The 25,623-nt window shown below is 36.7% G+C and overlaps 1 protein-coding gene across 8 annotated transcripts in view; it reads left to right on the top strand.

Moving 5' to 3' along the window:
- The window catches only part of Rint1 (RAD50 interactor 1), a 221,506-nt gene extending 196,920 nt beyond the window's left edge, over positions 1–24,586 (top strand). For all 8 annotated transcript variants that reach the window (XM_090390551.1, XM_090390554.1, XM_090390556.1 and 5 more), the window contains exon 15: positions 23,219–24,586. In XM_090390551.1, coding sequence (XP_090246677.1) covers positions 23,219–23,405 — 187 coding nt within the window. In that variant the 3' untranslated portion in view covers positions 23,406–24,586. The remainder of the gene's footprint in view (positions 1–23,218) is intronic.
- The last annotated feature ends 1,037 nt before the right edge of the window (positions 24,587–25,623 follow it).

Below are 25,623 nucleotides of genomic sequence, written 5' to 3'. Positions count from 1 at the left end.
TAAATTACTATCAATCCAAGTTTTATTTAGATACACAATCAGTCATTTTTCCTCCCTGAAACGTCTTATTGCTCTCAAATACTGCGTTCTAGATAAAATAATGTCACTTCACTCCGTGATAAGTTTCCTTTTATTCTGGGACTTTTTAAAACAAAATCCAATTTCATGAAGTATTTTCCTTCAAGTTTCTCTTTACCAAGGAAAATTAATTTTTTCTTTAAGCACAGGAATCAATTTCTGAACAGTTGGCACTCTTTTCTCGACCACGTAAAATTCGTGAATAGTTCTTCTTATAACGTCTACATCAAAATCATTCAAAGCTATGATTTCGATGGTTTTCTTTCTCTGGTGGTTTTTTTTTTAGATTTAAATTTTGGCTTACCTTTACCTTTTGATTCCCTATGAATTCTTTTAACAGTCGACCCCGATACGCCCGCACTTGCACGTTTTATGACTTGAGAAAGGGGAATAAGGAGACAGCCTTCTGACGTTTCTTTTCCGCAGAATGTCAGCACATTATTCAATATTCTTTTGCAAGAGCTACTGAAATGTTTAACAACAAAACTTGTTGACTGTACTGGATCCATCATACAAATTAATAATAAAAAAATAATGCAAAAAAGCGACAACAAAAATCAAGCTACTACTAGTACAGCAACAGACAAGAAAACATGTGATTTCGCATGCTGATGACCAATTCGTACATCCTTCATTTCTTTCTCCCCTTCTGCATGAATCGACTATTCTTGGCAAAATACCAAGGAGAGACCTACAAACGGTGGGCATACTATAACTTAGTTGCAAATTGGAAGAGGGGAAAATAAATCTTTGGAAGTTAAATGATTTAGCATGCTAATGTTGTTATAAAGTAGACATTAAACAGTAGTTTACGAAAAATATTAATGTAGCCATTAAGATTTCCATAGTTATATAACAGTGTTGAAATTTTTTTTTTTTTGAATGAAAGGATGATGTTGTGAAAGAGCTTGAATGTAAATTCCAGTGTAGATTTTCTTTCTAAAAATAAAGAATTGTACTCCCATCTGGCTCATGGTGTTAGTTGGGGAAATAGATACAGCCATGGGTAGGCCTCTTTCATCAACCCTTCCAAACTATTTCATGGAGTGATTTGAACAAAGGCTACTAACTAGACCACATATCTTCTGAGCCTTCCTTCTAGTACTGATATGTGGATGACATTTTTACAGTTTAGCAAGGTTCCCTCTCAGATGAACTTCTAGATTTTATTATGAAGATTAATAGAGTTAACCATTGCATCCAGTTCACTCTTGTAATAGGAACACATCATCTTATTGCCTTTTTAGACCTCCTACTGCTTTGTTAGCCAGATGGTAGTACACTTCTTTAGAAAAAAGCATCCAGATCTACAAAACTTAAATGTAGATCTTTGTTATATTCCTATGATTTCTCAACTTTTTGTCGAGTGCATATCTGGTACTGACATCCCTCTTTTTGGCCTAAAACAATCTTGTTCTACCTCAAGTTTCTCCTCAGAATTTTTTTCTTATTCTCTTTTTAAAGAAATAAATTATATTAAGATCACCTTCCTGCCTAATGGCTTCACCAAGTCTTGTGTCATCAAGGTCATTAACAACTATAAAGGTTTTTTTGTCACTTTCCTCCAAAGAAATGGTTCATTGTTACCATTCCATATGTTGGGGCATTTCTGAAAGAATACCAATTTGCTTAGATATGTTAGACTCCAGCAGTCATTTTGACCAATTAATAATATTTCTGGCTTTTAGACTCTGCAATGGATTAACTTATGGCTTTAGCTTACCTTAGTGTTTATCACATTAACCATTGTGGGTTTTCATGCTTCACCAAATTATTAGTCTGCATCATAATGAACATCGCAGTTATATTATTAAATTTCATTAATTATATTATTAAATTTCATGAGCTGGAACTGTCTAGACTTGAGAACATGTCCTTACCAAACATCAAGTCCTGTGGAATAAGACTATAGTCATTCACAAAAGTGGTTCTCTCTTAGAATGTTTATACAAATAAAACTGTAAAAGTCTTAAAAGTCTTGCTCCACTGATCAGAAATGATAAACTGAAGTTATTTATGGGAAATAGTTTTTCATACATCCTGCTGTGTGCAATACTTTTTTTTGGATTTAATGATATCTCTTTAAAATTTTACTATTAGGACCTTAATATATTTTAGACTGTGCACTTTGTCATTTGCATACAGCTCATGGATTTTCATTGATAAATCTTCTGCCTGTTTAACCAGGCAGAAGAAACACCTTTTACCGGCCATTATGGATCAAATATGCATCCTCATATGCTTTGTATCCATCATATATTTCAGTGTAATATCAATGGTATTACAATTTTAATACGCACTTCGCATCCATGATAACCTTGATGTCTATAGACGTCTTGGCCGGTAGGGTGGTTAGTTTAAAATTCATTATTATTATTGTTCCGGGAAACTCCAAGGAGTCGACAGACTCATCGAGGGAGGCCCTAACATCATGTCTGGAACAACTATTCAACATTCACACAGTATCTATCATATCTTGCCTTGAACTCATTCACGGTCGTAGCACCCACAACAGACTCTGGAAGCTTATTCCACTCATTCACCACTCTCCAAGTAAAAAACCTAGCTCTAACACCCTTGTCAACCACGCTCTTGCCCAGCTTCCATGCATGGCCCCTAGTCCTCCCACCACCAGTCATATTTTCAAAAATATCTTCTGGATCAATCTTATAAAAACCCTTCAGTAATTTGAATGTCTCAATCATATCACCCCTCCTTTGCCTATCGTCCAATTTCTGCAACCCACAAATCCTCAACCTATTCTCATAAGGTTCATTCCACAGACCTGCTATCATCTTGGTCACTCGTCTCTGGACCCTCTCCACTTCCTCCCCATCACGAAGAAACTCTGGTGCCCATAACTGGGCACAGAAGTCCAGATGGGGTCTTATCAAGGCTAGATACAGAGGAACAACAACTTGCTTCTCTCTGCATGTTAAAGTATTTTTCATAAGCCAAGTGATTCGGTGAGCTGTTTTAGTTACTTTTGCAATGTGCCCCCTAAACTTCAACTCCCTATCCACCAGCACTCCCAAATCCCTGGCCTCATCAATCTCCTGGAGTACGGTTCCACCTATGTGATATACTGCTGCTATTCTTTTCACCCCAAAGTGCATAACCTTACACTTTGCCACATTAAACTGACATCCATTTTTCCTAGCCCAGTCCTCCAAACTATCCAAATCATCCTGTAAAATTTTGACATCCTGTGCACTCACAATTGCTCTACCCAACTTTGCATCATCAGCAAACAAGTGAACACTTCCTCTCAAATCCTTTCCAATATCATTGATGAACAAATTGAAAAGCAGTGGTCCAAGAACAGAGCCCTGCGGCACTCCACTAGTCACAAGACGTCTTTTTGACTCCACTCCTGAATAAACCACTCTCTGGTATCTCTCCTTCAACTACCCTCCTATCCATCTTACCAACCCTATATCTATCCCCATCTGCTCCAGTTTACTGATTAGGGTTCCATGTGGTATCCTGTCAAAGGCCTTGGCAAGGTCCAGTAGTATCACTGTAAACCCATTACCCCTATCCAGTTCAGCCGTCACTGTGTTATAAAACGTGAGCAAGTTACTGAGGCATGATCTACCCTTCACAAAACCATGTTGTCCCCCATACAATATCCCATTTTCATCTATCCAATCCTGTATTCTTTTCTTGACTAATTTCTCTAAGACCTTGACAATGATTCCTGATATGCTAATCAGTCGGTAATTTACAATAGCAGTCTTGGAACCACCTTTATGCAGTGGAACTATTTTCCCCTCTTTCCATCCCCTCGGGACTAACCCAGACCTGAGACTCAAATTAAACAAAACGGTCAAGGGTACTGACAATTCTTTAGCTGCTTCTCGTACAACATGAGCTGGTATACCATCCAATCCCACAGATGTATTGACATTGAGGTTATGCATTAGACTACTCACCTCCACTTCATTCACCACAATTCCCGTATAATCTACTGGTTTATTCGTTTCTGCAATGTCACCACCTGGATGATATATTCTTGCAAAGTGCTCACTCAGTAACTCAGCTATCTCAACTGATTCAGTTACCTCCCTACCATCGGCATTCTTTAAAATCATTCTGCCATGTACATTTTTCCTTTTACTTGATACATATCTAAAAAACTGTTTAGGATTCTCTTTAGCCTCATGGCCAATGTTCTTTTGTAATCCTTTTTTGCTTTTCTTACCACACTCGTCACCCTTCTGGCCTGCGCTTTATACCGTTCATGTGCCTGCCGGTCACCTTTCTCCTTAAATTCCCTCCATAGTTGTTTCTTTTTTTGCAGCTCAAGCTTAATGGTGTTATTCATCCATTTAACCCCTACTTGATTTATTATTCGGACTCTAGGTATACAGTCAGCCATTGCTTCATGCAAGCACTTCTTAACTACCTCCCATGCACTATCAACTTCTAGTCCTTGCAGTTGTACATGCCATGGCACTGAGCCAATCAAACTCCTAAGCTTGTCATACTTTCCAGCTCGATAATTCCACATGTACCCTGTCTTAATTGAAAATTCTACACCTTTAGCCACCTCCCAAGTCAAGACCCTATGATCACTCTCACTGATTGGTGGCAATGTGGTCATATTTGTTACAGCCAAATCCTCAGATGTAATTACTAGGTCAAGCACTCTCTGACCCCTAGTATTTTCCATTACATGCTGTCGCAGATAGTTATCCCTTAATAACCGCATAAAATCCAATTCCTTCCTCCCATGTGTCCTCTCCTCACTCCAATCAATGCGACCATTGTTGAAATCTCCCATAATAATCACCCTCCTTCCACTCATTTCTTCTATTTGCTTGTGCATATTGTCACCACCATCTTTTCCATCACCTGGTCTATAGCAGCACCCAATTGTATATTTAGTTCTGCTAGCCACAATCTCACACCAAATGGCCTCAAATGCGCTCTTTTCTCTATCCTGCAATTCAACTTCTATTCTCCTTGGCTGTAGCTCATCAGCTATCATCAACAATACTCCTCCCCCCATTTTATTCTCTCTGTCATTCCTGAACACACTATACCCATCACATTCAATCCCACTAGCTATATCATCTACAGTCAGCCATGATTCACTAATACCAATAACCTGTGGTCTGGAAGTGCCAACCATGGACAAAAACTCTTCCTTCTTGTTCCTAATACTCCTAGTATTAGTGTACATGAATTTAAGACCCCCATTAGCCCCAACCCTACCTTGATACCTTATATTAACTATCCCACTCTGGTTTGTTGTCCTTATTTGCTCTAGCATATTATATTCATTCTTACATTCAACTGCCTCCCTAAGGACTGTATATCTGCTCCCCCCCTTAACAAATCTAGTTTCCTTGAATTTGCACATCCACTACATTCAGCAACACTTTCTCAAGTCTTCTTACACCATAACCATTCAAATGCAAGCCATCCATCGTATATAGATCCTTTCGCCCATCAAACTCACTCCACACGTCCACAAATTCCACACCACTCGTCATACATAACCCACGCATAAAGTCATTCGCAATTATGGCCCTCCTTTTAAACATTTCATACTGAGGATGCTCTTAATACTAGGACAGGATATTCAATTGTTATTATTTATTTAGTTGTGCTGGCTTATGTTCCTATCCTTCATCTAAAACTTTTGCTGGCTTCAATATATATATAAACTGTTCTCGTGACCTCATATAAAATTTTTTTTATATCACTTTGACACATGAGAGGTGGTCAAACTTATAGAAAATCACTATGAGGTCACGAGAAAAGTTTATATATATATATATGTGTGTGTGTATCAGGGATGTATATTCATGGTGTGTGGTGCACACCCATGGAATAGCAATATCACCCATATTATATTTTTGTATTTGTTCCTGTTAAAGACTCTCCTGAGATGTCACAGTGCAAATTCTTAGCATTCCACTGGTTTTAAACCAGCCAGAAGGCCAGTCAGGGTGTCATTGGCTGTGATTGATTATTGTGTCAACCAATCCAATTGAATGTTGTCATTTGTCATGAGTTGCTGTTTTTGTTTTCTGAGCTTCATCTGTTTTGTGTGAGTGAAGTGTGAACTTCACTCACACAAAAGCGTGTGATGTGTTAGGACACTGATGTGGTCAAGATTATAATACATAATTTTCAATAGTGTTGATGATCTGCTGAATGTCCCATTTTCTGTTAGAGCTTTTGTGGATTGTATGATTATAGTCGAAGGAGGTAAGCCTCATTCTCCTCTTCCAAATTTGCTTATTTGGAAGAGGAGAATGAGGCTTACCTCCTTTTTTATACCTTTCATAATAAAAATATACCAACCAATTATAGCATTCTCCTTCATCATTGTTTTATAATATATCTTAAAACAAACACATTGTCCATTGCTCTATGCAGATTTGGTTACAATTAATTGATAAATTAAGGTATTCAAAGTTATCCTACAATTAATTGCTTTGGACCAATTAAGATGTGTGCTGACGCACTATGCACTCTTAATATTTCATACATCCATAAAAATACCATATGGTCAAATTGATTTTTGTAGCATGGGTTGCATAAGCCACATGACAGTACACCAAACTGAAATGGGCATGCAACTCCACTGATATAATATATGTATGTGTGTATATATATATATATATATATATATATATATATATTTATTTTTTATTTTATTTATTTTTTGTTTTGAGGAGCTATTAGTGTATGAACTGAGAGCATTATTAGAGTTTAAGGAATTTTATGTTAAGGTATAATACAAAAATAGATGTTGAAAAAGTTATATATTAAATTGAAAAGTGGTTTCAGATATCATTAATGAATTAGTTCATGTAAATTGTAACAGAAATATGTGAATGTGTACAAGTAAAACAGTTCTTCATTAATTTTTAACTAGTTCCAAAGTTAATATTTCATCTGTTTTCTGAGAAAGCCACATCAACTCTTACCTCATCCCACATTTCACTAGAATCCTTGCTGTTTTAGTCTTGCTTATTTTGATCAGACAGGCAGATTGGAACCCTCAGGGTACAGATTGAGAACCTATGGATCATATGAAAATAATGATAAAAGGAAATTGATTATATCAATGTTTTTAACTTTTGAAACTCATGTAATATTGCTGGCTATGCACATAATAACGGGTTTTATGTTCCTTTTTATTCTTTATTTTCAACCCTATAATTCTTAGTTTATTTAGTTCATTTCTTAGTTATTGGTTTATTCATGTTTTGTCAATCTGATAAGTACACTGCTTGGAAAGAAGTTAATGGACACCATAGTGTGAGGAACAAACAGCCATTGTGCCTAACTTAATAAGACGTTGGACCTCCTTTCACTACGATGACTGCAGCAGTATTACAGGGCATACTTTCATTATGTTTTGTTATGTGGCAGGTAAGAGGAAGAATGATTATGGAAGATTAACCTTAATGAGTGATGATGGTCATGAGAAGACAGAAGCAGATAAAATAATTCAGTTACTGATGATCGCTTTGGAATGGTATATCATCCTAGTGAGGTTACTGCTTTAACCTATGTGACAGACACTCATGAATTGGAGGTTTTTAGGATATTGCAGAATCTCAATGTGAATGCAGCTGTGGGATTAGAATGGGATATAAGCTAAGGTTTTGTGAGAATGTGCAAGGGGAACTGGCAATGCCTTTGATTAGGCTCTTTAATTTAAGTCTCTGTGCTTGTAGAGTTCCAAGGAAGTCAAAAAAGGGCAAAATAATTCCCTTGCATAAGGAAGGTTCTAAGACTGCAGTAGCAAATTATAGACCAATCAGTATCTCAGGCATGGTGGTAAAAGTACTAGAAAAATTGGTCAAAAAGAGAATTCAAGAATGAGTAGATAACAATGTGTCACTGTATGAGGGTCAACATGGCTTTGTGAAGGATCAGTCATGCCTTAGTAATTTACTAACTTTTTATTGTAGTGTAACAGTTGAGTTGGATGCATGATGATTTTGCTGGATTTTGGAAAGGCATTTGACAGAATACCACATGGAACTCTGTTACACAAATTAGAACAAATACAGATGGATATAACACTAGTTAAGTGGATAAGAAATTGGCTGCCGGACAGATATCAAAAAATGGTATATGGAGGGGGCAGAATCGAGGTGAAAACAGGTGACTAGTAATGTGCCGCAAGGTTTAGTGCTGGGACCATTGCTGTTTAATTTGTACATAAATAATATAGGAAATAACCTGAAAGAAAATATTCAGTTGTCATCTAATGCAAAATTAGGTAGAGTAATAGTAATCAAGACATTGTGGAAAGCTTGCAGGATGATTTAAATAGGCTGTCAGTATGGGCAAAAGAGAATGGGTGTCTGTTTAATATGGAGAAATGTAAAGTTATGCATTTTGGAATAAATAGATTACAAGGAAATAGATGAAGCTAGAGATTTAGGGGTGGTTGTAGAAAGAGAGCTGAAGTTTAGAGAGCATATTGCTAAGATTGCTAAGGTAGCCAGTACGATTACTTGGCTATTGAAGAACACATTAACAAATAGAAATAAGGAAGTTGTTATTCCCCTTTATAAGGCCTTGATATGCCCACATCTGGATTACTGTGCTCAAGTCTGGTCCCCTGGGTTTCTTGGTGATGAGGAAGCAGTGGAGAGGATTCAGAGGTGAGTGACCAAGATGGCGAGCGGCCTGTGCAATATTCCCTATGAGGATAGATTGAAGGCCTGTGGATTGCTGAAGTTGGTAGGAGAAAAAGATTGGATATTATAGAAACATTTTAAGTTGCTTAAAGGGATAGGCGCAGGGGAAATGTTTCAGCACTTGGCTAGAGGGACCAGAACAAGGGGTCATCCCTGGAAGTTGAATAAAGGTGTGGTCAGGGGTTTGAGGACTAGATTTTTTGCTTGGACAGTTGTGAATGAGTGGAATGGGTTGCCGTTGTCAATTGTGAGTGCTTTGTCTGTTAATGGGTTCAAGGAGAGGTATGATAGGTTGTGTGGATAGATTGTGTCTCTTGCGATGAGCCTTCAGACTCCATAAAGGTACCTGTATAATAATTAGTGCACATGCTCCATTAAAGTTATTAATTATTCTAACATAACCTACCCATAGTAAACCCATGCTGTTCATTGCAAAGTGTAGATTCTCTTTCAATTCTCAACTTTTTGTTATAAAATGAAAATCTGATCTTGACAACCTTCACTTAACCTGAACCCAGTTTGTTTTTCTTAGCCTCTTTCCAAGTATACTTGCATAAATCTTACCTGGAACCTTTGGCAGAGAAATTCTTTTATAATTCTTATATACAGCTTTATTCCATTTTATAGGGATGGGAACTATAAGAACTCTATTGCAATTTTCTGGAATTCAACTTGATCAATCCCTCTGAATTATGCAGTGTAGCCAATGCAAAACTTTTATACTTCCATTGTTTGAGCATTTCTGGTCAAATATCTCCATTTGTCTTTCAGGCTTTTGAGGGCTTTTTTCTACTTCAAATGTTAATACGTATCCTTGTTTGCATTCCTCATGAAGAAAATTTTCTACTACTCTTCTGTCATTGCTTGTTTAATTAATTAACAGTCTTACCTGTAACCCTCAGTAGAGAAATTCCTCTCTAATTCTTACATTCAGCTTTATTCCCTTTTTTTTTTTTAGAGATAGAAACTCTACAATTAATTCATATTAATTACTGCAGGCATCTAAGGTATCCTTATCTTCAGCTTTCATATCACATTTATTACCTTTCATTCTTTTTACAGTACTTTTTCTTCCATTTCTAAGCTTTTTCAGTACCCTCCAGAACATTTTCCCCCCTTCTGATATTTATCATTGTTTGGGCTTAAACACTGTGTAGTGATTGTACTTTTTTAAGGACCTGGCTAATTTTTCTGATGTGCCATGGATGTAGGGTATGGTGATGGCATTTCTGAAGTCCTGCTGAAGAGATAGCTGGGAATGGGGGAGGAACTGATTATTTTTTTAATTCTGTAATTATTGCAGCCATTAGAAAGGAAGGTGTTGTGTATGCGGTTGAGTTCGGTTGAAAGGGAGATTCCACTGGAACAAAGATTGTGGGCTCTCTTGGTTAGAGTTTTAATAATGCTATATTGTTGAGAGGGGTAGTGGTGGGAGAGTTTGTGAATGTATCTGCATGTGTGAGTAGATTTTCTGTATATAGTGAAGGAAAGGTTACCATTAGGAACATGTTACTAAGGTGTCTAGGAAGAGTAAACTATTGTTATTTTCCTTTTCCATCGTAAACTGGATTCTTGGATGTAGACTATTGAGGTGATTGAGGGAGGAGTCTAATGTGTCTGGACCGTGACACCAAATAGAGAACACAACATCTACATATCTTAGCCAGATAGAAGTTTTGGGAGGGCTGAGTTTATGGCTCGTTTTGGCTCATATGGCATATACCCAAATACCTTCCTTTCTAATGGTTGCAATGATTACAGAATTTAAAAAAATAATCAGTTCCTCCTCCATTCCCCAGCCATCTCTTCAGAAGGACTTCAAAAATGCCATCACCATACCCTACATCCATGGCACATCAGAAAAAATAACCAAGTCCTTGAAAAAGTACAGCCTCCATACAGTGTTTAAGCCCTACTGTAAACTTACTATCCTTATCCATTCCACCAAAGATCAGCTTCCTGCTCTCTCAGTGCCTGGAGTATGTAGAGTATCCTGTTCCTGCAAGCTAGCTTACTTTGAACAGACAGGTAGATCAACAACCATACATTTAGAAGAACATATATCTGAAATCACGACTATAGTGAATCTGGCCTTGCAGACCATGTTTTGGATACAACCCACATGATCTCCTGGATAAAAACCACAATGCTCCACCATAGTAAATTCAAAAAAGAAAGACTGTTGTTCTACTAATACAATAGTATAGTACTGTGGGTGGGTTACTGTTTACATATTCCAGAAATCCTGATGTAGAAATTAAGTATGAAACTTTGTTCCAGCCACTTCAGGCATTCAATAAACAGAATATGGTTTCACACTGAGTAATGAAATTCATATACCATCTAAAGTGGTCATAAAAAAGATTGAAAATAACTTAAAAAAAAAAACACATTTTCATTGCTATAACATGAAATGCTTTACTAGATTAGGATAACTAACACTATTAACATGTCTTTATAAGTTTAGTATTCTCTCAGCAGTTTTCTTCCTGATTGGTTTTCTTATAGTCTGTTAGGGCTTTCATTTTATCACTTTTCTGTTTTCTAAAGTATCTTAACTGCATTTCATGTATATCTCAATCGTTCCCAAGGTATTCTTGTAATTTATGTAGCTTATTTCTTATCCTGCTGTTCATTCTCATGAACCATTATAAATATAAATAAGATTATCAGCAATAATTTAATCAGTAAAACATTTCTTATATATATACGTAGGCTGTTCAATAAATAAGACTATATTTATACAGAAAACAGATTACCTTTAATTGTCATCATTTACATAGTCTTTTTCAAAGCAACTACCATGAGACGCGATGCATTTGTCCCAACATTGCATCCACTTCTTAAACATATGTGAAAGTCTGTTTTTTGAGAGTTCTTTCAAAACTGCCTCCACAGCTTTTACACATGCTTTGTTACTTTCGAAATGGCAACCTCTCAGTGGTTTCTTGAGCTGAGGAAACAGCCAGAAATCGCACGGTGCGAGATCAGGACTGTATGGAGGGTGTGGTAGGATATCTGTGTTGTTCTTCTGCAAAATGTCCACTACACAACCAGCAATATGTGGCCTTGCATTATTGTGGTTCAATAAGAAGCCATTCTTCAGCAATGGATGCTTCCTTTTGACGTGCTTGATGATAATCGCTGCTGTGTTGATCATTGTCTCTGTGATGGACGTTGAAGGTCTTCCCTCACGTTCAAGATCTTCCACATTTTGCCTTCTTTCCTTAAAAGTTTTATGCCAGCGAAAAACACTTGCCCTCGACATTGCTTCATCATGGAAAGCTTCGCATATCATGTTAAAAGTGTCCGATGCCGATTTTTGCAAATACACACAAAATTTAATCGCATAAAGCTCTTCCAAGGATGCTTCCATTTCAAAGACTGGTCTCGCCTCGTAGGCGCTCCGAAACAAGCTTGCGTTTAGTCACGTGACACTCTGGCACATCAGCCCATATACGCCATCTATCAACCTCTTTTTCTTTAATACAGACAGCAACATTTCTTTATTCCACAGAAATTAATATTGTGATGAGTGGTTTCTCCACAGTAAAATTAGTCTTATTACTTATTGAACAGCCCACGTATATATATACACACCCTCTGTCCAAAAAGAAACTGAACTTTTGATAGAAAATAAAACACAGGCCAATTATAATTATTCAAATAATTTATTTCGATCAATATACTTTCCCTCAGCTTCAATACAGTGTTTGGCATGGTCGATTAATTCGTTAAATGAGTTTTTTTTTATCGGATTTTGGGATACTATTGAGAGTCGTGGTCACAGCCGTTTGAACATTTTCAATGGTGTCGTATCACTTTCCTTACATCGGCAAATGAAGTTGGGAGAAGAGAAAGAAGTCACAGGGTACTAAATTAGGTGAATACGGCAATTGATCCAACACACAAACTTGGTTTTTGATTAAAAAAAAAAAAAAAAAAAAATGTCTCACAATGTTCGAACAATGAGATGGTGCAAATCATGAATTCAATTTACGAAGGCCCAAACTCTCTGTCAAAATGTTGTGCACAGTTGATTTTGGAATCCCTAATTCATCTTCAATCAATCTCATGGATGATTTTGGGTTTTCTTTGATGAAATTATGCACTTTTTGGATGTTAACTTCGCTCAGTCCAGTTTTTGGATGGACTGGCTTTTCATCGTCCACAAATCTCTCGTGACCACTTTGAAATTGCTTAAACAACTCGTAAACTTGAGTATGGGATAAGCATTCATCACTATGCTTTTTGAAGCATTTGATGCGTTTCAGTAAAACTTTTACCAAGTTTAACACAAAAGTCAGTCGCAGCTCTCTGTTTGAAACTCATTTTCTGACTGTTTGTCAAAACACACTGTCACTCTTGACACTGTAACTCGGCTTCTAATGAAACAAATGTAATAAACAGTTGACACAACATTAATGAAGGTGCCGTTTTCGACAACAAAAAGATACAACAGGTGTCCCCGCTAGTTTCTTTTATTTTCGAAAAGTTTGGTTTCTTTTTGGACAGTGTGTGTGTGTGTGTGTGTGTGTGTGTGTGTGTGTGTGTGTGTGTGTGTGTGTGTGTGTGCACATATACATACGGGGTGGTCGGAGACGTTCTCAGCATCGATCATAGATGGCAACACTATCGACACGATTTTTTTTTGTTAGTTGGTACATCTGTCATAAGCATCCATGTGAAATTGCAAGTCATTCTATCAAGTAGTTTGTTTTATACAGCTGTCTAAAGCAAAAGTGTTGTCTGTATCCCTTGAAATGGATAAAATTGAGTATCCAAAGACTCATCGAGGGAGGGCACCTATTCTACAGCTCTCCATCTCCACTAATCCACCAACTGCAACTACCTTCATCATCTACACCGATGCCATCTACTGGTGAGCACCACCACTAGTATTTTCACAGACAATCACAAACATCCATGCCCATGGTGGGATTCGAATCCGCTGCCTTTTGGCTGGAGAGCAAATACTCTAGCCACTTGGCCAATCAGGCCAGCAAATACATTTAATGAAACTAAAACAATATATCATCATCATCTTCCTTTTACCCTCTTTTACCTTGTGGTGTCGAGGGTTTGTTAATCATCGGACCTCAAGCCATTTGCAGGATAAGGTGGTCAGCCCTATGCCCCAGTGTATCCTATGTCTTGTAGTGTTGAGTTCTCAAGGCCGGTTTGCCTGCTTTGTGGGATGAAAAACTCTAGGATAAATTGGGGAAAAACCCTACTGTCATACCAAGAGTCAGGAAGATAAATTAAGTGGGGAGTTAAATGAATGAATAGCATCATTAGACCTATCTAATGATACTATTCAAACAAAAAAAAAAAAAAAAAAAAGAAATCTTTGAGAAAATTCAAAGCGAAAGGTAATCAACAGGCACATGAGCAGTACAAAGTACAGGACATCATGGTAAGGAACGCAAAATTAGAGTATGAGAAGAAATTAGCACTGCAAGCCAAAGGTAATCCCAAAGAGTTCTCTCACTATGAGGCAAGTAAAACAAAGATGATTATGGAAGAATAATTCTGAAGAATGCCGATGGTAGGGAGGTAAATGAATTAGATGAAATAGCTGAATTACTAAATGATCACTTTGCAAATGTATATCATCCAAGTGGAGATATTACAGTAACAGCAAAAGTTGATGCGGAAACAGAATGAACTAAAGGCGCACAGGATATTATAGAACCTTTATGTGAATACAGCAATGGGATTAGATGGTAACTTCTTGGGTATTACAAGAGGGTGCACAGGAATTGCAGAGCTTTGATGATAAAGGGAATTGGCAGTTGCTTTGACCACATTGTTTAATTTAAGTCCGAGCTTTGGGTTGGTCTAAAGGAGTGGAAAAAAGGAGAAAAACAATTCAATTGCATAAAGTAGGCTCAAATACTGAGGTAGCGAATTATCGCCCTATCAGCATCTCAGGTGTGGTCAAGGTAAAAGAGAAGTGGGTTAAGGGGAAAAATACAGGAATGGGATGCTATATGGGAAAGATAGTTTTCTGAAGGGTAGGCCATACCTTAGTAACTTACCTTTTAGAAAACAGTGACAGCTAAGTTGCACACAGGTAATGGATACACAGTGATATTGCTAAACTTTGCAAAGGCTTTTGACAGTATACCACATAGAATTCTGACAAATAAATTGCAGCAAATAGGATGGATATGAAGTTAGTGATGTGGATACGAGGGTACAAAATTAACTGGATCCAAGGCCTTCTAAAATAAATCTACACTTTAGAGATTTTCTTATCCAAAATTATTAAATCATTCATTCTTTGATTCATTCTATTATTGGAATTATTTAACATATACTTAATTATGTCTGCCAGACTAAACACCTTGTTTTCACAACAACAAAAATTGTTGATCAGAGTCAGTTTCCTTGTTAGGCCCTTTCCGAAAATATACAAATTTTCTTCTTTTCCATGAGATCTTTTTTATCTCCCTTATGTAACATACAATATTATTCCTACAGTCTCAGTGAAGTATAAATATTCTTACTTCTTGCAGTTCTATCTGACACACAACTTATTAATTTTTGTACCAGAGAAAGAAGTTTCTGCTACTACTTCATAAACAACATATCTAAGATGAGCTCTTCATGTTAAGCCACTTTACAAATTTCACCAATTGGTTTTTCTGTAGTAATCCAGTACCCTTAAGACAGAAGATGAAATCTTCCATTCAGCGTTTCCTCGAACATTGAATTAGAATGTTAATTGCAATATATTCTTGTATTTACCAAATACTTATTGACAGTCTCAACTCCTCCAGTTTAAAGATTCACAGTTCTAAAATTCCGTTTTTGAATTTTCTATTAATATTCTCCTGACTGTCACGTAAAACATCAAAACTTCCTAAGAGCAAAATTCACCAGTCTGCATTCTTAAACTTCCATTCTCTCTCTTTATTTTTCTTGTTACCCCGACAATGTATGCGCTCTCTCTGTCCACTGTCAATCACCCATCAAACTCCTCAGCATGTGCACTCTGTGTAAAAAACAAGCAATAAGTTATGTATGATGGCTGACACGCTGTCTCCGTTAACATAAATAGAATGTCTAAACAAACCCACAAATACCTCAACACTTAACAACTTTAAATTACAATACAAAAATTGAAAGTGAACACAACTTTCAAAATTATCAAAATCTGGTGAGTACATCCATTTTTCAAATGCTTTACATTTCATTTTGACAATATTAATATCAATAACAGGCACACTGCAAGTGCTGATATGCATGTTATGAAAAAACTAATAATATACAAGGGTGGTCTGAAACATTCTCGGCCGCGGCATAGATGACAACATTATTGGCAAATTTTTTTTCTCTAAGTTGGTACATCTGTCATAAGCATCCTGTGAAATTGCAAGTCATTCTATCAAGTAGTTTGTTTTATACAGCTGTCTGAAGCAAAAGTGTTGTCTGTGTCCCTTGAAATGGATAAAATTGAGTATAATTCATCAGATAGTGCTTGGTGTCGCACTGATTATATCGTCAGCTTGTCGAGAGCTCCTGAAAAGATTAGTAGTATTTTGTGTTAACATTAGATATTTTACTAGAATTTTAAGTAGTATTGTTTGCTTTTTGTTTCTTGGTGTGTCTGTGCAATTTTTGCGTGTTTTCTGTTATTTTAATTATTATTTTTAAGAAAAGATAGCGTACACATGGCACCGATAAAGAAAAAAATGGCTGCCAGGTCGCCATGTTTGTTTAAGAGTTTTGATGTAAACACATTTATGCAATGTGCTGTCTGTGAGATGTATGCCTTGCGAAGAGTGGTGGGAGTCTGGTTAGAAAGTGATAGTGGAGTTAATATGTGTAAAAAGTGTAAATAGAATGAGGACTTCAAGCGTGTTTCGTGTGTCGAGAGTGATATCGTTAACGATAGTCAGAATGTAGAAAATGGCTGTGTGCTAGAGAATTGCGTGGTAGTGCCAGATAGGTGTGAGAGCGTCGCCAAAAATGTAAATGAAGGTAGAAACACAGAAAGAATGGATGATTTGATCGATAATGAAAATGGTGAGATAAATGCGAGTAGCGAAATTGCCCGTTTGAATGGTGCGATACACAGAGCTAAAAGACAACTGGAGCGTATGGAAAAATGTGTGTTGAACGTACCGACAAATAACCGGCGGAAGTCTGTGACGGCAAATAATAGAATGTTCGCAAAATAAAATGAAGGAGCGAGTGCTGTATGGGGATTCGCTATTAAGAGGTGTAATAATTGAGAGTTTAACGAAGTCGTACCAGCCGGGTGCGAAAATAAAGGACGTCAGCGAATCTATTCGACTGCAAAAACAGAGGGTGAAAGAGATGATAATCGTGGCAGGAACGAATGATTTGAAAGAGGACAAAATGGAAATGATAGAGGATGTGAGGGAGTTGTTTGAGGTAGCAAAAGAGAAGAGTGAGAGAGTTAGGATGGTGAGTATCTTACCGCGGTATGACAGCGAAGTGTTTAGAAGGAGAGCCATAATTGCCAATGACTTTATGCGTGGGTTATGCATGGAGAGTGGTGTGGAATTTGTGGATGTGTGGAATGAGTTCGATGGGCGAAAGGACTTATATAAGATGGATGGGTTGCATTTGAATGGAGTTGGTGTACGGAGACTTGAAAGAGTGTTGATGAATGATGTGGAAGTGGATATACAGACTCAGGGAAACTAGATTTATTAAGAGGGGGGGAGAGTAGATATGCAGACTTTAGGGGGCAGTTAAGTGTATGAATGAGTATATTATGCCCGAGCGAGTACGACGGACAACAAATCAGAATGGGATAGTTAGTATAAGGCATCAAAGTAGGGATGGGACAAATGGGCTTCTGCGATTCATGTACACTAATGCCAGGAGTATTAGGAACAAGAAGGAAGAGTTTTTGGCCATGGTTGGCACTTCCAGGCCACAGGTTGTCGGTATTAGTGAAACATGGCTGACAGAAGATGATAAAGCTAGTGGGATTGAATGCGACGGGTATATAGGCGTGTTCAGGGTGAATAAAAAGGGGGGAGGAGTGTTATTGATGATAGCTGATGAGCTTCAGCCAAGGAGTATAGAAGTTGAACTGCATGATGGGGAAAAAAGCACATTTGAGGCTGTTTGGTGTGAGATAGAATCTAGCAGAACAAAATATACAATTGGGTGCTGCTGTAGACCGGGTGATGGAGTGGATGGTGGGGATAGTATGCATAAGCAAATAGAAGACATGAGTGGAAGGAGGGTAATTATTATGGGTGATTTCAATTATGGTAACATTGACTGGAAAGAGGAGAGGGCACATGGGTGGAAGGAATTGGATTTTATGTGGTTATTAAGGGACAACTATCTACGGCAACATGTATTGGAAAATACCAGGGGGCAGAGAGTGCTGGACCTAGTAATTGCAACCGAGAATGTGGCTGTAACGAACATGACCATGTTGCCACCAATTGGTGAGAGTGACCATAAGGTCATGACTTGGGAGGTGGCTAAAGGAGTCGAATTTACAATTAAGACAGGGTACATGTGGAATTACCGGGCTGGTAAGTATGACAAGCTTAGGTGTGTGCTTGGCTCAATGCCATGGCATGTAAAACTGCAAGTGCTGGATGTTGATAGTGCATGGGGGTGGTTAAGAACTGTTTGCAGGAGGCAATGGTTGACTGTATACCAAGAGTCCGAATAATAAATCAAGTAGGGGTTAAATGGATGAATAACACTATTAAGCTTGAGCTGCAAAAAAAGAAACAATTGTGGAGGGAATTTAAGGAGAAGGGTGACCATCAGGCACAGGAACAGTATAAAGCTCAGGCCAGGATGGTAACAAGGGTGGTAAGAAAAGCAAAAGCAGATTACGAAAGGAAATTGGCCACGCAGGCTAAAGAGAATCCCAAACAGTTTTTTCAATATGTTGCAAGTAAAAGGAAAAATGCTCATGGTAGAATGATCTTAAAAAATGCTGAGGGTAGGTAGGTAACCGAATCAGTCGATATTGTGGAATTACTGAGCGAGCACTTTGCAAGAGTATATCATCCAGGTGGTGACTTTGCAGGAATGGAAGAACCAACAGCTTATACTGGAATTGTGATGAATGAAGTAGAGGTAACTAGTCTATTACAGAACCTCAATGTCAATACATCTGTGGGATTGGATGGTAAACCAGCTCGTGTCGTAAGTGAAGCGGCCAAAGAATTGTCAGTGCCCTTGACCACTTTGTTTAATTTGAGCCTCAGGACTGGGTCAGTCCCAAGGGGGTGGAAAGAGGGAAAAATAGTTCCACTGCACAAGGGTGGTTCCAAGGCTGCTGTTGAAAATTACCGGCCAATCAGCATAACAGGAATCATTATCAAGGTCTTAGAGAAAATAGTCAAGAGGAAAATACAAGATTGGATAGAAGAAAATGGGATACTGTATCGGGGACAGCATGGCTTTGTGAAGGGTAGGTCATGCCTCAGTAACCTGCTCACGTATTATAACACAGTGACGGCTGAACTGGATAAGGGTAATGAGTTTACAGTGATTCTACTGGACCTTGCTAAGGCCTTTGACAGGATACCACATGGAATTCTAATCAGTAAATTGCAGCATATGGGAATGGACATAGGGTTGGTGAGATGGATAGGAGGGTGGTTGACGGAGAGATATCAGAGAGTGGTTTACTCAGGAGTAGAGTCCACAAGACGGCCTGTGACTAGTGGTGTGCCACAAGGATCTGTTCTTGGACCACTGCTGTTTAATTTGTTCATAAATGATATAGGAAAGGATCTGAGAGGAACAGTTCATTTGTTTGCGGATGTTGCGAAGTTGGGTAGGGCAATAGTGAATGCAGATGACGTCAAAATTTTGCAGGATGATTTGAATAGATTGGAGGTCTGGGCTAAGGAGAATGGATGTCAATTTAATGTGGCAAAATGTAAGGTTATGCATTTTGGGGTGAAAAGATTGACGGCAGTTTACTGCATTGGTGGAACCGTGCTCCAGGAAATTGATGAGGCACGAGATTTAGGAGTGTTGGTGGATAAGAATTGAAATTTAGGGGACACATTGCAAAAGTGGCCAAATCAGCTCATCAAATCACTTGGTTGCTGAAGAATACATTGACAAACAGGTTATTGTTCCTCTGTATCGAGCCTTGATAAGACCCCATCTAGACTACTGTGCTCAGATTTGGTCACCTAGGTTTCTTCTTGATGGGGAGGAGGTGGAGAGGATCCAGAGGCGAGTGACCAAGATGATAGCAGGTCTGTGGAATGAACCGTATGAGAACAGGTTGAGGATTTGTGGGTTGCAAAAATTGGTTGATAGGCGGAGGAGGGGAGATGTGATTGAGACATTCAAATTACTGAAGGGTTTCTATAAAATTAATTCAGAAGATATTTTTGAGAACAGGGCTGGTTGTGGGAGGACTAGGGGACATCCATGGAAACTGGGCAAAAGTGTGGTTAGTAAAGGTGTTAGAGCTGGGTTCTTTACTTTTAGAGTAGTGAATGAGTGGAATGCGCTCCCTGAGTCTGTGGTGGATGCTGTGACAGTGAATGAGTTTAAGGCGAGGTATGATAGATACTGTAGGAATGTCAAATAGTTGTGATGAATATGATTTGGGGCCTCCCTCGATGAGTCTAATGACTCCCTGGAGTTGCCCGTAATAATAGTAATAGTAATAACCCACAAATACCTCAACACTTAACAACTTTAAATTACAATAAAAAAATTGAAAGTGAACACAACTATCAAAATTATCAAAATCTGGTGAGTACATCCATTTTTCAAATGCTTTACATTTCATTTTGACAATAATATCAATAACAGGCACACTGCAAGTGCTGATATACATGTTATGAAACCAAAACTAATAATATACGAGGGTGGTTTTAAACGTTCTTGGCCGCTGCATAAATGACAACACTATTGGCAAATTTTTTTTTTCCCTAAGTTGGTACATCTGTCATAAGCATCCTGTGAAATTGCAAGTCATTCTATCAAGTAGTTTGTTTTATACAGCTGTCTGAAGCAAAAGTGTTTTCTGTGTCCCTTGAAATGGATAAAATTGAGTATCATGCGATTATAAAATTCTTTGTAAAAGAAGGTCTAATGCCAAAAGAAATTCATTCGAGGTTCATAAAAGTTTATGGACACTCTTTTCCTTCATTTTCAACAATTAAGAAATGGGCTGCCGAGTTTAAACATGGATGCACCAGCTTTGAAGGTGATCCACGTGAAGGACGTCCAAAAAAAAGTGTAACAACACCAGAAATCCTTGATCAAGTGCACAATATGTTATTGGATGACCGATGAGTCCAAGTGCGTGAAATTGCTGAGACTATAGGCATTTCAAAAGAATGTGTAGGATATATTTTGCATTAATAATTGCAAATGAAAAAGCTTTGCACAAGATGGGTGCTGCGGTTGCTCACAGCAGATCAAAAACACACTCGCATGAAAATCTTTGAACAGTGCTTGGAGAATTTTAACAAGAATAAACTTTGTACAGTATCAATCCACCTATATCTTGGCCTTTTTCTGGGTCGTTTTCCTGCCAACCTGGCAGAGAACACTTGTTTTGTTAATCTTTCCTCGCCCATTTTGTTTAAGCGACCATACCACCTGAGATTAGCTCTGCTAATGCATTCCTGGATGCTGACAATGTCAAGTTCTTTCCTAATATCCTCGTTTTTAATATGATATTGCCATTGATGCCATCTGTTCACGCTCTAATCTTTCTCAGGACTCTCATATCTGTGGTCTCTAGTCTTTGGTCAAGTGTTTTACTTCTGACCCAGCTCTCAGATCCATAAGTGAAAACTGGTTTGAACACTGTCATGTAATTTAGTGTTCTGGTTTAGTGTTCCGATTAAATTCTCTCTTATTCCATATGAATTTATTCAATTGGCTTCCTACCATACCAGCTTTGTTGCTGTTATCTATTTCCATATTTAATTTACCATCTTCACTAAAAAATTGTGCCTAAGTAGCTGAACTGTTTTACTTGTTCCACAGGTTCTCTGTTCATAATGCAGTTGCATTTTCAGCGATTCTGCCTATTTTCATTGTCTTTGTCTTTTTATTGCTGACCTTCATACCATATCTATTACAACAGTTATTCATTTAGTTAGGGAATCTTGCAGATTTGTTGCAGATTTATTTAGAACTATTTATTTAGAAACATCATCCGCATAAAGCAAAGAGCTGACATTAACATCTCCAATTTTGATATCATGTTTAATACCACTTTCCTTCATAATGTGATCCATAAAGATAATGAATAACAGAGGGGATTATGTACATCCTTGTCTCACACCAGATTTAACATTAAACCATCCTCCTGTACTTCCTTCAATTCTAACTGCTGACTTACAACTCAAATAAAGACCAAGTATTGCTTGATATAATTCCCAATTGATGCCATATAACTGTAGCGTATTGAATAACTTCTCTCTTGGCACCCTTGTCATATGCCTTTTCCAAATTGACAAAACTTAAATACACATCTTTGTTATATTTCCATGATTTCTCAACTATTTGTGGTAAAGTGAAGATCTGATCCTGACAGCCTCTATTTGGCCTTAATCCAGCTTGTTCTTCACCAAGCTTTTCTTCCACAATTCTTCTCAACCATTTCTCAAGTATACTTGCATAAATCTTACTAGGAACACTCAGTAGGGAAATACCTCTGTAATTCTCACATTCAGTTTTATTTCCCATTTTATATAATGGGTACTGTGAGGACTCTACTCCAATCATCGGGAATTCATCCCTCTGTCCAGGCCTTTTGAACTTTGCAGTGCACCCACTGTAAGACTTTCATACCACCATACTTCAGCATTTCTTGTTGAATATCATCTAGTTTTGCTGTCTTTCTACATATCAAGCCTTTGATGTCTTTTTCTACTTCAAGTATGGATATGTATTCCTGACTGTATGCCTTTTGAGCGTTTTTTACCACTGTGCTATCACTGCTTGTTTCATTTAGCAATTTTTCGAATAATTACTCCATACTTCAATGATATATTTTTCTTCCAATTTCATGTCACCTTTATCATCTCTAATTCTTTTACAGCACTCTTTCCTTCATTTCTAAGCTTCTTCAACAACCTTCAAAATAGTTTGCCACCTAATAATAATAAATTATAATTCTTGTGTTGTAGCATTTCTCATTCAACATTCTAACTAGCTGGGTTTGCTGCAACATGATAAACTAAATCAAAAAATAAAAATAACAAAAAAACTTCTTAAAAAGTGAATAGGCACAACTATTAAAGTTTTAATGATTATTGAGAAGTATTCACTAAAAAGATAACAGTGATGATATTGCACTTCTTGTGTAGAAGGTCACCTCTTCAATGGGTCAGGTGGTTTAGCAACTATAAGGAAAGAAAAAAGACAAGTGCAGCAAAATAGATAATTTGCTACTTTTTTTAAAAATGTAAACGTATCTTTAGTATTTTTTTATTAACATACTTTGTATTTTTCAGAGTTAAGGAATCTTGCATCTTATTAACACTGAAGCATGCCACAGCTCGTTTATTAAAAGAAACACTACAGTCAGCAAATAATTCACAGGATGCTGCTGGGGCTTTGGAAGAAGTTGGTGTGTACAGTTTTTCACCTACTAAAGCATTACAGATACTTTCTCTTCGCACAGATCTTTTTGGAAGCTGATGATGTACAAATTTCAAGCAGAGGACTCATATACTTGCAATGAAAATGTAAATAATTCAGTTCAAACTGTTTTTATAAGTTGAAGAGGAGTTTAGTCATTTTTCTATATCACACCAATTTTTTGAAGTTTTTTAATATTTATGGTTTTTTCACTGTGCTGATGTTGCTGAGAAGTTTGAAGTTCATTTTTTAAAAGGCATACTAATTTTTTGAATAATAGATGACATTTTCTGCTTCAATTAAAGGAGGAATACAAAAAAAAAATAAAATAAATAAATAAAAAATTGTGTATCTATTGAAACATTTGAAACAGTTTGATTATGAATCAATGAATATGTAATGAATATTTATTATTAATTTGATGGAAATATTAAAAGTTTATCAGTGTTAACAGTCTAGCTTAAGCTAAATTTATAAAGCAAAATAATTACTTTTAGTTGGCTGTAGTTATCAGCATTGAAAATATATCTGTATATTTTTTTGGATAATTATTGAAAATTTTGCAAGTTAGAAAATTTGAAGTCTTATGTAAAATTTTGATCAAGATCTTCACTTTTTTTCTGTAGTTGGTCAACTATTAACAAAACCTATCATTTTTTCTAATTCGAAAAATTTGAAAGAGAGAGATATTTTTTATTTTTTGTAATTAGATCTATTCAGAATTGAAAATCGGTATTATTAAAAAGGAAACTTTTCTTTATTTAGAAAGTAAATAACTTATTCATATCAGTGAATGATAAGACCAGTTTTATCATAATTGTTCTGTTTTTTACAAAAAAGAAAAAAAAAAAAAATATTTCATGTAGTAAATTGAGAAACTGTGTACAGGAAGTGGTTATAAATTTTTTTTCATGCTAACTTAAACTTAATTGATAAAATAAAATAATAAAACTCATATAATCTATTAGTATGAAAAATATTCATGTAATAATATCTTGTAATCTGGCCTACTTAAAATCCATACTTTATGTGCTAAATTTATTGAATAATAAATAATGCTTAAATATCTGAAGTCATTTGTGAATTTCAGCCAATTTTATGAGGAAAGGGGAAAGAAAATTGTAAATTTAGAAAGATATGAACCATCATATTGTTTAAACATGAAAACCAACTTGCATTTGTATATCAAAGATATGCTTAGTACATCTGGCTTCTTGATAATAAAGAGATATTCTTTAAAAAATATATACTTGATTTTAGTAATATTTTATTTGATAACTATATTTGCATGTAAAGATATCAATTGCCAAACACAAGCAGGTTTAGCATTCTTTTACATATCTGTTCTTGATTCTCTCATTACTAATTTGAGACATAGAGTATTAAGAGGATAGTCACGACATTGTCCCATGCACCTTCTGTGGCTTCCTAATCTGCTGCCAGATTGTTCTGCTCTTTTCCTCTATTCTTCATCTGCACCATGACAATAACTCAAATAGTTAAAGTATCTTTGTAAAAAACAAACCTTCCTCAAAAAAAAAAAATTAAAACCTTCCAAAAAAAATCTTCCACATTCATTTCACCAACATTCATAACCTAAATACCAACTTAAAATGATGTGCAGCATCACCAACAGACATCTAAACCTGATTTTCTATTTAGGATGAACCACAAATTACTGCCAAGACAACCACAGTCTGTCTTAACTGTGCAAATTATCTCCATTTTTACCACAAAGATGGTACTTGTGCTTTGGTGTGATCTGATATTCCTTGCCAAATGTCTAATCTTGAATTGCTTCTTTTTGACCTTTTCTGTCTTAAGATTTCTTTGCTTTATTATGTATCCATCTGCTGTTTCTACTGCTCCTCTAATTTGGAAAATCATTGTGACCTCTTCAAATTCTTTTCTTTCAAGTTTGATTTCCTAAAATTCAACCACCCTAACAGAGAAGTCATCATCCTTGGCGAGTTTAATGTCCACAGCTGGAAGAATTGCTGTGCTATTTAGACCTACATCAAATTGTTCATCTCAAAAGTGGAAATATCAATTGTTTATTGAAATTTTGCATAAAATGTTGTTAAGAATTTATTGAAACAGAAATTATGTTTTATGCTATAAATAAATAAGGAGAGTGTACTTGTGTAGTCTTGTTGAAGTGGAGTTTGCATGCTTGAAGAAAGATCATTATAGGGTTCGAATCTAACGGGCTACTAGACGAACGTTTTTATGTCTTTCTTTTCTATGAGAAAAGCCTCTTTTCTCACAGAAAAAATCG

This window comes from Typopeltis vanoorti, chromosome 3 (assembly GCF_054136105.1).
Source record: "Typopeltis vanoorti isolate ZY-2024b chromosome 3, IOZ_Tvanoo_1.0, whole genome shotgun sequence".
NCBI classification, from domain to species: domain Eukaryota; kingdom Metazoa; phylum Arthropoda; class Arachnida; order Uropygi; family Thelyphonidae; genus Typopeltis; species Typopeltis vanoorti.
This window is presented reverse-complemented; position numbering and strand designations above follow the sequence as displayed.